This window comes from Balaenoptera borealis, assembly GCF_965194805.1.
Source record: "Balaenoptera borealis genome assembly, chromosome: 9".
In the NCBI taxonomy this organism is placed as follows: Eukaryota; Metazoa; Chordata; class Mammalia; order Artiodactyla; family Balaenopteridae; genus Balaenoptera; species Balaenoptera borealis.
The window spans coordinates 109632504-109647850 of NC_138873.1; the positions used below are offsets into that span (position 1 = coordinate 109632504).

Below are 15347 nucleotides of genomic sequence, written 5' to 3' on the forward strand. Positions count from 1 at the left end.
TCTTCCCCTTTTCCTTCAATAAACGTGAAAACCCTGGCTTCCGTGCCAGGGATTTTAGGGATACAGAAGTTACAGGAGCCAAGATACAGGCTTGCAGACGTAAGTTTTGACAACAGAGGGCAAAGGGCCTGGGCTCAGGCACACCCGTGCCTGCCGGCTGTCAGCCTCTGGACTAAAGTCTCCCCAGTGAGTGCGGCATTGTGTCCAGGGGACCTCTTTCCACTCGGCATTCTTGCGCTGATCTCTCCCAGGCCTCCCGTCCCTTGGGGTCCTTTCCCAATTATCAGCTTGAAACCTTATCTGGACAGTTGAAGAAGAGGCAGCTGGGACTGGGACCCCCGCAGATCTCACACAGGCTGGAGGAGGGGGGGGGTCCCATAGCGGGAGGGGTCTCTAGGGTCTTGCGTCCCAAGGCACCCTTAAGTCTGCTTGCAGTGGGTTTGCTCGCAGGAGCAGTTCCTGGGGGGTCTGTGGCCCCGGGGCCCCACTGAGAGATGAAGCCAACATGCCTAGGGCGGGAGGGGAAGCGATCAGAGCAGGCAGCATGCCGGGAGGCTGGTTCAATGTTCCTAGGGAAAAGCAACAGTGGCCACTAAACACCGGCAAGAAAACTAACACTGATCCTCAAAATTTAGTGTGATCAACTCTCTCTGGGAGGTTCCAGTTGAGAATACAGATTCCAGGCTCTGCTCACAGACATTCTGGCTCTTCAAGGGTTGAAAGGTGCCTGGGAGTCTGAAGTTTTGCAAGAACTACAGAAGGTCCTGATACGGGGGTCTAAGGATCTCAATCTCTGATACACAGCCCTGACCCCTTACAGGGCTGCCCAACCAACAAACCTGCTCTCAGGAGGACACACGTTTTACAAAGACAGCTTGTTCGCATAGCAATGCGAGGTTCTGGGTGGAGTGGTCACTTTTAAATAAGGCCACTAGGCTTTCCGGAAGTTTCCACACTCACAAATGTTGGGGACTTATTTTCCTGCTGTCACCAAATAAACTATCACAAAGGCCCTTTAGGAAAAACAGAGTATCTCACACACGATTCAGTCCCCAAAGGACCTCTCCACACACACGCATGCGTGCGCGCGCGTGCACACACACACACACACACACACACACACACGGCACCTGTCTGGAGTGAAGACCCTCTCAGCAAGATGCTATTGCCAGTGCATACTTTCTATTTGGTGTAAGACTGGAGATGACTTTCTCACTGCAGATTTAGGTGATTTCAAAAGGTACACTTTTCTTCATGCAACTGAACTGCCCTGAAAGGTTTACTTCATGCTATTTAAAAAATGAGTTTAAAAAGCAGACAGCACTCAAGTGAAATATTAAGGACACGATTAGGGCATTTAGACATTCAGTCACAAGGCAAACAGCTACTGATTATTTAAGAAACATACTTTTTCACAGGTTTGTGTTCTTCAAAGACAGCTACGTCATAAAATGTATTATGTTACATCAATATTGCTATCTTTCTCCTAGAAACCCTATCGATGTTCTTTGTCTCTTTCCAAATCTGTATCCTTGTTTTAAGCTCTACACTTTCGGGCTACATACTGGAATTAAGCTCAGTCTTTCTGCCAGATCTTCTTTCTTTCCCCTAAAGCACGATAATACTTTTCTTTAAGGATGGGCAAGAAGAATTTTTAATTATTTTTATCTGAGTGCCTGGCATTTTATTCAGCAAATATTTGTTGAGTATCGGCATTTATGCATTCACATTTAAAAAAAATGGACTTTCGTTATTACAAACTCCATGAGCAGAAAAAATGCCCAGCGGAGCACCTGGCCTCTAGAAGGCACTGCTTGAATGGTAAGAAAACTGGGGGAATTTATCACTGAGAGAACAAAATAATTTCTCCTGTATTCAGTACTGATAAGTCTACATTTCATAGTGGAAAGAATTCTGGTTAGGGAAAATGTTTGATTTCACTTTGTATGGAAAAAACGCAGGTTATCAAGATAACCGAAAGTTCACACTGCACTGTATTGCAACACAACCGGTCAAGACGTTATTTCAATACCATTGCCAGACCAAACCTTTAACATTAATCATTTATCAAAATTATACATGCCACTAACACATCCCAACAAAGAAGATTATGTAAGTGAGCCGTTTTGGCGTCAGTGATACTGAACACAGCAGCTATTTTCAATCCTTCATTAAAATTAGATCAAGATGTACTTGCATTGTGTGTTACTGTTCCTGTAAGGGAGATTTACATTAGTTTAAGATTTACTTTGGTTGTAAGTGACAATTTCTTTTCCTTCTCTGTCAGAAACTAGAATTCCCTCCCCCTGGGACCCCACAAGGAAGTTTTCAGCACAAAGAAGAAGCAATACAGGAAAACAACAAAAAGCAGCTGTCCTGTTTACTCTCTCCCATGTATAACCGAAGCCCTGGTTTCCCCCTAAACTGAGTCCGGAGGGCATGAAGGGGCTGCTGGGGCACCTGCCACTTCATCTTGAGCCTGGCTCTGTACCCAGCCTGGCCCTACAACTTCTAGTGGTGCCGCCAAGCTGGCCAGTCGTAAGGCGCTTTAAATAGAAGTGATGGGTAATGGATTTTTCACTGAGAGCGACCTTCACATATGGATGTCTGAAAACATGCGGCTGACAAGTTCCGTCTCGGGGGGCTGAAGGGTGGCTCCGGGCGCACCTCAAGGTCCCCGCCCGGCGCTTCGTGATCTGGCCCCGCGCGCTGAGGCCCAGGCAGAACCGCGAACCGAGCCCGGTTCGGAATCGGGAGGGCGCGGCAGCTGCAGCCCCTGCAGGGGATGCGGGTGCGAAGTCGCTCGTCCCGGGTCGGGCCTGCCCTTCCCGGGCGGGGGCGCCACCTTCCACTCCGCCTGGGCCCCGGACCCCCGCCCCGCGTTCCCCCGGGCGCGGCCCCCGCCCCCCACCCCTTCCTCGCCCCCTCCCGGCCCCCGCGGCCCGAAGCCAACTCACCGCGGTCCCGCCGACGACGCGCCCCGGAGTCCCCGCGGGTCGGGCCGCCCCGCGGACGCGCCGCAAACTTTTCCCGGCCCCGCGGCCGCGGACGACGAGCTCCCGGGGGGGCGCGGGGCCGCGGGGCCGTCGGGTCGGGACCGGTTGGCGGGCGGGCGCGGCCGGGAGGCGCAGTCGTCCCGCACCGGCCGCCCGCGCGCTCTTTGTGTCCCGCGCAGCCCGCCGCCCCCTGACAGCTGACGGGCCGCGGCGCCGGGTGCGCGGCCCCGCCGAGGAGGACGAGGAGCGCTGACAGACGCCGTCCCGGAGCGGCCGCCCCAGGGGAGCCGGCACTGCCCGGGAGCGGCCGCCCCCCCGCCGGCACGGCCCCCCTCAGGCCCCGCGGCGCCCGGCCCTCCGCCGCCTGCGACGCCCGCGCCTCCCGCGCCGCCCGCGCCGGCCGCAGCCCGGGTCGGGCGCCCGCTCCGCTCGGCTCCGCCGCCGGCGCGCTCCGTCAGGACCCGGGCCCGCCCCGCCCCTGCCCCGCCCCTGCCCCGCCCCCCAGCCCACTCCCTCCAATGAGCGCGTCTTGCAGTGGGCGGTTCCGCCCAATCGGGTGCCGGGAAGCGCGGCCCGTCCCCGGAGGGGAGCCAATAGAAGGCGACTCCGGCAACACACCCGCCCTGATCCCCGGGAGCCTAGCGCTCCGAGCGCAGCTGGGGAACCGGACCGCGTCCGGAGAGAGTGGGTCCGGCCGGGCGGAGCAGCCGAGCGCGGATCTGTTGGGGGACTACAGGACTGTACTGTAATATAAGGTGTAGACGAAAGTGGGGACGCTAGACGCCCCTCCTTGTAGGTCATCTGACTCCCCACCCCGAACTTGCACTCATTTTCTGGCGAAAAGTTTACGCAGGAGAGAAAGCTGCACAAACACGCTGCAGCCGGTGACTGTCCAAGTTCAGGCCTTTCCTTCCCTTTAGGGCTTTGCTCTAAGGGGCCCTCCGGGCAGCGCTCGAGGTGCTGCATCGCAGTCCTGAGCTCTTGTTTGTGTCCATAATAAAATCGCCAGGACGCCAGGGATCTGCAGCGGGGCGTCAGTTTCCATTCTGCTCCAAAACGCAGGCGCTCATGGCACTGCCAGCTCTTTTTCCTTTCTAAAAGAAAATTGCAATGAAAAATAATATAGGAGTTTTGTATGCAAGTCGTCTTCACTGTGAGCTTTATTTCTGTAAGAAAGTCACACACTATCTTCAATGGAGGTTAAATGATATGGCTGAGTAGAATATTATATGTGTGTGTATATATATATATATATATATATATATATATATATATAATATTCACACAGAGAAAGAGGAGAGACCTGAGTAAACCACGGGTTACAAAAGACTGGAGCTGGTAATCATAAAACCTTGCAAATAATAGGCACTGTATTGTTGTTTATTTGCTATGAATAAGATTGCCCATTTGTTGTTGGTCATATAATGTTTGTAAACTTTATTGAGCTCTTTACTGAAAGTGTACTACACATGATAAAAACAGTGCTGGTAACACATATTTGCAAATGTTAAAATCTAATCACATTTATTTGTACTTCAAATAGCTGTCATGTTCAGTTGATTTCTTCTGGCAATAAACTTTGCATCTAAACATTTTTGTACAGATGTGACCTGTTCCTTCTGCATAAATTATTTTGGTGACCAGATTTCTTTTTTTAATGATGATCTGTGAGATGAACTAAAAGAAGAAAGAGATAGGTGGCGAGAGAGAGAGAGAGAGAGATCAAACCAGTAAAGAATGGCTTATGTTACCATCTTGCTTTTATGATTGCATCTTACCACACCTTATTAGCTTCGAGGGATAGCATAGACCCAAGACTAAGATTTGTCAGATGATTCAGCTTCTGGATTGACCCTGAGCAAATCTCTTAATGACTAACTCTGTTATGAAAGGTCAATATTCTGGACTCTGCCTGCCTCATGGAGGGGCTGCGAGATCCAACCAAGGTAGCATTTTGTCAACAGTGTGTTTTCTGTAAGATGTTGTACCAAGTGCATGACAGCCTTAAATGTGCTAGTCTCCTTCTCTGCTTTTCTACAAGCAAGTGTCAAGGTACTTGCCCAATAGCAGCCTATTAATATTTCCTCTGACCGCACATTTTTTTAATCCGAAATATTTTTTGATCCCAACAGGTTTTTTTTTTAAGTTTTTATTTTATATTGGGGTGTAGTTGATTAACAATGTTGTGATAGTTTCAGGTGTACAACAAAGTGATTCAGTTAGTTATACATACACATATATCTATTCTTTGAAACCCATCAGTTTTCCTTCAAACTGGATGTGAATGAAATTCCTGCCTCTTGATTGTAGAGCAAAGTAGTACTTCCAGGGTTTTTCCTCCCTCCCTCCCTCCCTTCCTTTCTTTCTTTCTTTCTTTCTTTCTTCTCTCTTTTTTCATGGAGAAGGTGTTAGGAGAAAATTTTAATGTATCCTATGACTGTCAGTGTGCATAATTTTATTCAATACATGGAAGTTGTTAATGGCTGGGTCAAATTTATACCCATATAATCAAATAACTTTTCAGGCATTTATTAGGGATTCACTTAAGGCATTTTTGCTAAATTTTCAAAGAGGAAATCAAATGCCTATTTTTAGAGATAGTTCCATGTGTCATAATGTAATTTGTTTACTTTGTTCCAAAATATGCAGTCTAGTACAGAAGTTTAATTATTACTTCAAACAAATGTACATATGGTAACACTACAATGTGAAATTTGCTAAATTTAATTGAACCAGCAGTTGTTATTTTCAACTAATTAACTGCACAGATTTAATTTTCTGACTGAAAATCATGGAAGAATTGATGAATATGAATCCAATAGGCTTGACATAGTAAGTGTAACTCAAAACCAGTATTTGGTAATAGCAATCTATTACAGGGAATGAGTATTTTATCAATTCTCTACATAATATTCATGACTCTACCATGGTAATATTTCATTCACTAATGTTTAGAAGATTTTCCTCAGTCAGTTGTCCAATATAGAACAGGAGAGCTGTCACTGATTTAGACAGCTATCAGTTTTAACACATATTTAAATGTTTACTAGAGAAGCTGTGACTTTGGGGGGTCATTTAACATTTGTAAAGATAATTTTTTTAATACACAGACATTAGGTCTTTTATAAGTTGCATCGCATGATCAGTGGTAATATGACCAATGACAATATTATCTTCTCTGGATTTTCACATTTAAGATACTGTCATCTTAATATTGTTCAATCAATGAGTATAACAAATAACCAGATTCCCGTCTTCTGGATTCTGGTCATTGATTTGCCTCTGGATTTCTGTGTGTCTTGGACAAATCAGATTCCCACGTGACTTCTCTTCAATTCACTGAATCCAATTCAGTGGTTTGAAAATGTTGTTATTAGGAATGGTGAAATAACATCTATAGAGAGAGAATGGAAAAATAATTTGCTCGTTTTCCTTTCTATTTTGGACACGGATGGGGGGACCACCATCCTTTTGTGAACCACAACATCAGATGCTTTTAACTCCCTTTTTACAAAACTTACATTTTTCTTATTTCTTGAACCTGACCCTGGTGCGTTTCCTTGTTGTGGGATACACTTACGGCAAGAATCTTTTATAAACATATGGAGGAACAGAGAGAAAATTCCAGAAAACACTGGTGATGGGCACACTAGACTTCCCTCCCCGTTTTATCTTGGGCCGCAGTCCCTAAGGAAATTTTTTTAGAGTTTAGTATTAAGAGAGATTGTTTTTCCTCTGAATTAAATCTTTTTAACTTCTCCTTCTTATTTGAGCCATCAGGATGCTCTGAACTAAATTTACAGCTCAATTTAGGAAAGTATTATGGCCTACTTCATTGTGGTTTTTCTTTCATAAACATAATATTTACCCTGTCTTGGTTTATTATTTTTCACCCTATACATTAATAGCTTATATTTGTATGTATGTGTTTTATTTAAGCTATGTAAAATACTTTCTGAAATGAGGTGAAGTATAAATGCATTATAACATGTTTCGAACCACACATAAACCCTGAGTCTCATGAGCTGACCTCACTTAAGCAGAATGTGTGGTGAGGAAAACAAGAAGGAGATTCTGTGGTCCCTTCACAGAGGAAGCAGAGTCTGATTCACCAGGTATCACATCTCAAAACCTTTTTCAGAGAGGCAGAAAAATACAGCGGGACAAGACGGGAAAAATTTATTACACTTAGTTTTAAAACTTAAAGTTATAGGAAGCACACATTTATGGATGTTTTCTGCAAAATCAGGGGTTTAATTAAAAAATAGAATATTTGACTTAAATATAAACTGAAACGCATATTATAAATTATGCTCAAATCATGGTCACTTCCCGTGTTACCCATCAGTAGCCTTTATGCTTAAGACAATAACCCTTAGAATACGTTTCAAATGCAATAAACCTTTCCACTAGGATTAGTATACACCTATTTCCTTCAATTTTTGTAGTTTCTTTTAGAAAATAAACAAGGCATCCCCTTGTTTTCCAATAATATTCTATGATGGTTTTATTTTCAAAAGGTTTTCCTAGTAAGATATTGTCTTAGAACCATTGCAGAACTTCATCTTATCACTTTGTTTTGTTTCATGAGCTATATTTTATTTAACTCTAACTTGCAGGTTAAAGGACACACATCCTTTTGAAATCGACTGATTTACACAAAGTCAATGGTAGCACCCTCTTTCCTGGCCAGCAGTTCGACACGTAGGAGGCGCTCAATGAAGAAAACTCAACTCAGCCTGACTTAAATATAAAAACACTTCTATTAGCTCTCATAATTAACAGTGTACTTTACAAACGTGACAAAATAAACGTACAGATCGCTGACAGGAGGTGGAAGATGAGAGAAGGGAAGAAAAGTGGGGAGATGGGTAGATGCTTTAACAGCCTTATTTTCCCCAGATGGGTATCAAGAAACTGACTAAAATTTACTGGACGAGAAACAGCAGTGTCAGTAGATATTTCTAAGTTACAAGAAACAAAATTTAAAATAAGAATGGAATTATCCAAGAGGTATTGAGGAAAGGACGAGAGTAAAGGAACTAAAATCTCATTTTACACAACCAAGGGTCAAGCACATAGAAAGACATAAAAGACAAATAACACATATATTATTTCATTCTTCAAATTTCATATTTTTTTCAAATAAGGTTATTATTCCATTTACCAAAAGCAGACATGCTTGAAAGACTTTTTCTTTTGGGCGGTGTTGCCATTGGGTGTCGCCGTTGGGTGTGAGGTGGAATATTGTCTTATTTGATATATATTTTTTTAAGTGTGAGTAGTGTTTCTTTTTTTAAAAAATAATTTTTATTGGAGTATAGTTGATTTACGATATTGTGTTAGTTCCAGGTGTACAACAAAATGAATCAGTTATACATATACATATGTCCACTCTTTTTTAGATTCTTTTCCTATATAGGTCATTACAGAGTATTGAGTAGAGTTCCCTGTGCTATACAGCAGGTTCTTATTAGTTATCTATTTTATATATAGTTGTGTGTATATGTTTATCCCAAACTCCTAATTTATCCCTCCCTTTCCGTTTTGGTACCCATAAGTTTGTTTTCTACATCTGTGACTCTATTTCTGTTTAGTAAATAAGTTCATTTGTACCATTTTTTTAAATGAAAATTTTCAATGTTACAGAAAAGGCTTAGCATGAAATTTATTAAAAAATAAATGGAGGGAATCAATATATGTTGGGAAACCACAGTTGTAAAGTATTTAGGGTAGGATAAATACCGGGTTTAGGACCCCAGGGTGCTTAAATACAAGCACTAATCAGGAATGTATTAATATATGGTAGTTTTAAGAAAGCAAATATAATGGATACATCATGAAAACATACTATGTTTTCTTCACAAGCGATTCATAATGTAGCAGATTATCTTTTTTTGTGCTTGAGAATAACTGTGCCTCCGGAGCCCACAGACTGGGTATGGGAGGGAGTTTGTTAAATGCCTGTTTGTTTTTTGATGAAGTAATTGCATCGTTTGAAACCATTTGACTCAGCACACAGGAAGACTCAATAGAAAATGTGTTCAATTGTGAGCTCCGTAGCTTGAGAAATGAATGAAAATTATGCAGAAGATTCCGTGGAAAGTTACAGAAGGAATTAGAAATCTGGAACATAGAATAATTGAGGAATTGACGTTTCTGAGTTTGGGGGGGGGGTTCCAGAGTTTTCAGATATAATTCATTAGTAATTTTCTGTGCCAGTGAAGGAGAATATCAGAGCCATTGTGAGATGCTCCAGGGGGGTCTCTTAGAATCGGTTCATCTTGGATAAGAGGAAATCAGTCTGCTGGACTGGCAGTCTGCATTGTAAATATTCAAAGGCAAGAAAAAAACTCATTACCGGAAACCATAGAGGAAGAAAATGTGTGTGTGTGTGTGAGGGACTAAGCTGAATAAATGCTTGGATCACCAAATATTTCTATCATCTGCCAGTTGATAAGGAGCAGGATAAATCTAAAAAGCAAGTTCAGAAGACATTAAAGAATCATGATGGGAGTAAAAATTACTGTCACAGTGTAATGCTTTTTAATTCTACTATGTAAACTTTTATTTTATAATGTGCTGTGCCATTTGGAGAGAATATTTGTGGAAACTACCTGAACTCCAACCAAAGCATTGTCTTGTCGGTGGCATCTTCCCAAAATTGTCTGAAAATAAATACAAAGTTGTCTGAAAGTAAGTGTCGCATTTTCATTTTTTTTTTTTTCCATTTGGAAAGAACCTTCCCATATGTACTGTCATTAAATCCTCATAACTTTCCCTCCAGATGAGGAGAAGACAGCTTGGTGTAGTACTTGGGTTCAAAGACATTTTTGAGCTCTGCTATTTCCATGGGTCTCAACGAGGCCACTAATTCCTCTGGACCTATACAGAGGATAATAATAACAATAGATGCTGTATCTCTCTCCCTGTATTGTTTTGAGAGTGGAAGAGGCCAGTTTGTTTGAACATGCTATGCAGACCATTATGTGGGTCACCAATGTTCTTTTTTTTTTTAATCCAAAAGAATTTTAATGTGAGGGACCATGAAAGAGCGAATCCTTAAGGGTCCAATACCATCAGGGTCGCTAATGTTCTTCTTGGCATCTCCCACTTTATGGAGAATGGAGAGGAGAGACAGATAAGGTTGGGTCCATGGCCCCAGTGCCCAGGCCTCCTGATTAATCACAAGTACTCACAAGACCTGGAGGGTCACAGAAAGACAGGGTCGTGGGTAAAGAGCCCTGTGTAGAAAACAGAGGGATTTTCCTTGCTCCTGGGAGAAAAGAAAGGGTGCAGAGAACCAGGGAGATGGTGTGAACTGGGAACTACAAAAGATGAAAGAGTTCCTGAAGATTTCAAGACTGGGGGACCCAGGTCCCTTCTGTCCTCCAGGGACAGGATTTCTAAGGTTAAAGGGCAAATGTTCAGTGACATCTTCTAAACACATAAACAGCTTTGTTATTGTTGTTGTAACTTGTTTGTTTTGTTTCAATGGATCCCCTTAGAGCGAAGGAAAATAAGAGGTGACCATGAAAATGTAAGACCCTCTTTTTCTTCCCTCAGAATTTTCAGAAAAATTGGCAGGGCTTTGGACATCTGTATCTAGATGACACATAGAATAGAATGAAAAAAAAGAAGACAAGCTCTAATCGTATTTGAGGGCCCACTTCCGACTTAGCACTGCTAAAGCCTATGGGGTAGAGAAACAGAAAGGAAAATTGTAGCATGTGGAGATTATTGCTGAAAGTAGGTAATCCATCGCTGTGTGCTTTGAAAGCTGAGTATATTTATCATTGTAAATTTTGCCCTTAACATCAAGTAAACATCGTGTTTAATTTACAGAGGGGGATATAAATTGCAATCTGTTAAGGATACAGTATAGGATATATTTATATGAGTAAAATACAATCTAGAATGATCAACACTTACGTGATCCTGTTATGTAGGATTATAGTGATATACATACCTTTCTGTATTTTCTGAAAATTTTCCAATAAACATGTTTCAATTAAAATCCTAAAAATCTCTTTAAAAGGTATGTCACTGGTACAGAAACTCTCACCTCTCCACTGCTACATTAGTTATAAAGTTTATGAATAAAAAAGTATAGATTATATGAATTCTATTAAATTATCATCTTCTTATTGAAAAATCTCTTTATTTGGACTTTTGAAACAACAGTTTGAATATTCATTATTTAGATGACTTTTATGACCAAGTCAAAACAAGGAAATAATATAAAGAGAAGTGAAACGAATTTTCAGTGCGATAGTTACCTCTAAAATCTAAATTTCAGTTTTTTGGTCAGCTGCTTTGCTTTGAAGGATATGGAAAATCTTACTTGCTTATTCACTTTAGGTAGAATATTTAAGGATAACAAAATACAGAGTAGCAAGTAGTCCCAACATTTGAAAGACAGAAATTTTCACTTTTTGAAGATTTTGTAGTATACAAAGAAGATAGGTAATACAGCTCTCTGTGGGTGATATAATTTAGAGCAGAATTCTCAACCAGGGAAGACTTTGCCCCCCAAGGGACTTTGGCAATGTCTGCAGACATTTATGGTGGTTACAACTCGGGGAGGTGTTACTGCCATCTACTGGTTAAAGGCCCGGGATGCTGCTATACTTGCTACAGTGTACCTACGGGACACCCCCCTCGCCCCCCATAAAAGATCTGCCCCAAATGTCACCAGTGCACAGGCTGAGAAATCCTGCTTTGGACTCCTTTTTTATTTACATAGGAACAAAATGGCACCATCAACTTAAAAACTTTAAAAAAGAAAACAATCCTTGTTTATATGTTTTCTTTCAAGCAATGGAAAATAGAAGTGATATTTTCCTTCCCCAAAAGTCAAAAGTAGAAATATTTCCAGTTCACTTTTGTGTTATAATATAATATTTAAAAATTAAGGATCCTAAGGTAGCTTTCTACAGGGTTTGAGACAGCAGAATTGAAATGATCTAGCTCAGGGAAAACAAATGTGTTCCAGCAAGTTAGTTGAGAAAGATTTTTTTTTTTCTTTTTTTTAAACATTCCTCAAAAGAATATTTTAGGTAGTAATTCAAAACAGTTGGGAATGGGAATCCAATGATATGTCAAGAACATACATTAATAATGATTGCTCTTCTCCCAAGAAATAAATGAAAACACAAAGTGCACTTCTGACGATGTTTTATGTGCCCTTCAGAACCATGAGTTATTAGGAAGGCAGTTCTGGGACCAGATCCATGGATGCAGGCAGAAGCCTTCCTCCCCGCCATCCCAACGCGAGATTTGTGTTCTCCTAGGAAGATTCTTGGGTTAAAACAACAACAACAATAACAGGAAATGTGGCCACACTTTGTATTGTGTTAACCCCACAACCCTGAAACATTTTTTTTAGGGCATTTAAAAATATGCTTTTAGCTGGTTAGAGCATGAAGTCCAGTGAAGGTCACTGTGTGTTTTTTTTATTTTTCTCCCTAGAGAGGGCATTAACTTGGTTCCCTGTAAATAAGAATGAAGAGTGTTAGCTAAAATATACCCATTTGTTCTTTACTACTTACACCTTTCCTCAAAGAACAGGGTATGTTTTCACACAGGGTGAAGTGATATTTCATGATTATATTTTGGTTTAGTTTTTAATTAAATGTTTATGCTTCAAGAGCCACAAAATTGTCTTTGGCAGGTTAGATGAAGACATGTTGAAGATCAAGTTACTTCATGCTTCAGAGGCTCTCTTTCTAGTATGGGATAGAATTGATTCTAGGAGGTTAATTAGAAAGGCATAAATCCTGTTCTGTAAATATGTGTTATACGTTTTAATTGGTGTAGGGATCAGGAGGGAAAGAGGATTACAGGATTACTTTGTAAACGTACTTCTTTATTTTACAATATTGTTTGTTAACAATAATTTCTTCCTGCTCATAAAAATAATACCTGATCACTATTTCAAATTTGGAAGATTCAGGAAAGTGTAAAAAGAAAAGATATCCCAGAAGCCACCGCTTCTAACACAGGACAACTTCCTTCTGGTTCTTCCGTGAAACGGAGGTCACTGTGCCCAAGGCTGCCTCTGCTTCCAACATAGACTGACCAGTTACGCACCTCACCAAACTTCTTCCAAGCAAGGTTATGGTGTCTCTATCGTATATTTTATTTTTTTAATTAATTTATTTTTTAAAATAAATTTAATTAATTTTTGGCTGCGTTGGGCCTTTGTTGCTGCACGCAGGCTTTCTCTAGTTGCAGCAAGCGGGGGCTACTCTTTGTTGCGGTGCGTGGGTTTCTCAGTGTGGTGGTTTCTCTTGTTGTGGAGCACGGGCTCTAGGCGCATGGGCTTCAGTAGTTGTGGCTCGTGAGCTCTAGAGTGCAGGCTCAGTAGATGTGGCTCACAGGCTTCAGTAGTTGTGGCTTATGAGCTCTAGAGTGCAGGCTCAGTAGTTGTGGCTCGCGGGCTTCAGTAGCTGTGGCATGCGGGCTCTAGAGTGCAGGCTCAGTAGTTGTGGCGCACGGGCTTAGTTGCTCCGCGGCATGTGGGATCTTCCCGGACCAGGACTCGAACCTGTGCCCCCTGCATTGGCAGGAGGATTCTTAACCACTGCATCACCAGGGAAGCCCTCTATTGTGTATTTTAAATGGCCACACCTAACGCAATTCTGTAAGTGGTTCTACTTTTTTCTCCTCCGTGACACAAACAGGTGAGTTCTGATGTGACCAGAACTGTGAAAGGCTCTGGTTTATGCCAATTTCCCAGGCGTTTGGCATTGCTCTGTCTTTAATTTCCACTCATACAGTGTATTGTGATACCAGCAAGAGTAACATTGCAGAGATAATGACTGGACTCTAATTCATCAGCTACCGTTTAAACTTTGGTACTTCTAATACTAGTAGTAACAAATTGTGACACCCTTCACAACTGATGTTGGATATTTTATGACATCTCACATGATTAACACTAAATTCAACTAAAGACAAGTTAATTCAGCAATGAAGGTCCTCAAAAGTTCCCTAATTATCTCTGTAACACAAATGGCTAAAAGTAGAGCTATTAAATCTAAGGACATTATTTCTTGATTTAGATCATCAAAACTACTTTCCAGAAAATTTGCTCCAATGTCTATTCTCACATTCAACAATACTGGACTTTACAATTATCCTTCACTTATTTGATAACTAAAAAATAGCCTTTAAAACAAAAGTATCTGAAATTGAGTAATCATTTCACTCATGTTTAATTTTTCTTTTTTTCCTTCCCTTTTCTTCCTTCCCTCTTTTTCTTCCCCTCTCCCGCTCTTCCTCCTGTTTTTTCCTTCCTGGAGTAGATACTTTACAGTCTTTGCCAAGTTTTTAAAGTTTTTAAGGTTAACATGAGCTCTTCCTATATTAACTATATTAAACTTCTGGATATACATTTGTGTCAAGTATTTTTCCCAGTTGTGTGCTTTTAAAATTATGTTTATTTTTTTCATGATGATGGAGGTTTCATTTCAGTTTTTGATGTTCTTTCTTATTGTAGGGAAATTTCTAATTTTATTCTCCATAATCAAGTGTATACTACTTTTTACATGATTTTTTTCAGTGCTTTAACTAGTTAGAAAACACTTTCCCATCCTGAGATCTGGTAAGTGCCCACATTTTCTTTTAGATTTGTGTGTGTGTGTGTCTTCAGTTTTTAACATTAAAATATTTAATCAGTCTACAGTTTATTTTGTTTTATGGTTCAAAGTGAGAACCTAACTTTATTTTATTTCAGTTTGTTAAATCATTGTCACACTCAATAAACCATCTTTAATATCTTCACGAACTTGTGATGTCACCCTTATCTCACACAGGGTTTTTTAATTCTTGTCATTATTTTATTTTTTAATATACTGGAGTTGGCTGGTTATCTGTCTATTGATATTTAATTCCATTGTTATACTTATTTTCACATCCCACTACAATCTAGTGGGACAAACTTTCTCCATTAAACTTTTTTTTTAGTTTCTCCCTCTTATTTCTGATAAACTTTGGAACTACTTTGAAAAGATACTCTTTCTGACTGGTACTCCAAGAATATTTATTGGAATTTTGATGGATTACATTAAACCTATTTTCTCCCCATTCAGTCACAAGGTGTGCTCTTCTATTATGAAAGTCTTTTTATCCTTTTCACACCCTCTTGTAATTTTCACTGTACAGGTCCTATACAATTCTTTTTTTAAGATTATTTTTTGTAATTGTGTGTTATGATACTTGGTTATTATTGTGAACAAGGTATTTTTCTTTATATTTTGATTGTATAATATTAACATGAGAAATATGATTGATTTTGTATATTTATTTTGCATTTAATCACTTTACTGAAGTATGTTATTAGATCCA

At 40.8% G+C, this 15347-nt stretch overlaps 1 protein-coding gene across 1 annotated transcript in view; it reads right to left on the reverse strand.

Annotated features, from left to right (window-relative positions):
- The window catches only part of LOC309635181 (uncharacterized protein), a gene marked incomplete at its 5' end in the record, with an annotated part of 57564 nt that overhangs the window by 10014 nt on the left and 32203 nt on the right, over positions 1-15347 (reverse strand). Inside the window, 2 exons of the mRNA XM_082406061.1 lie at positions 2958-3619; positions 3741-4090. Coding sequence (XP_082262187.1) covers positions 2958-3619; positions 3741-4090 — 1012 coding nt within the window. The remainder of the gene's footprint in view (positions 1-2957; positions 3620-3740; positions 4091-15347) is intronic.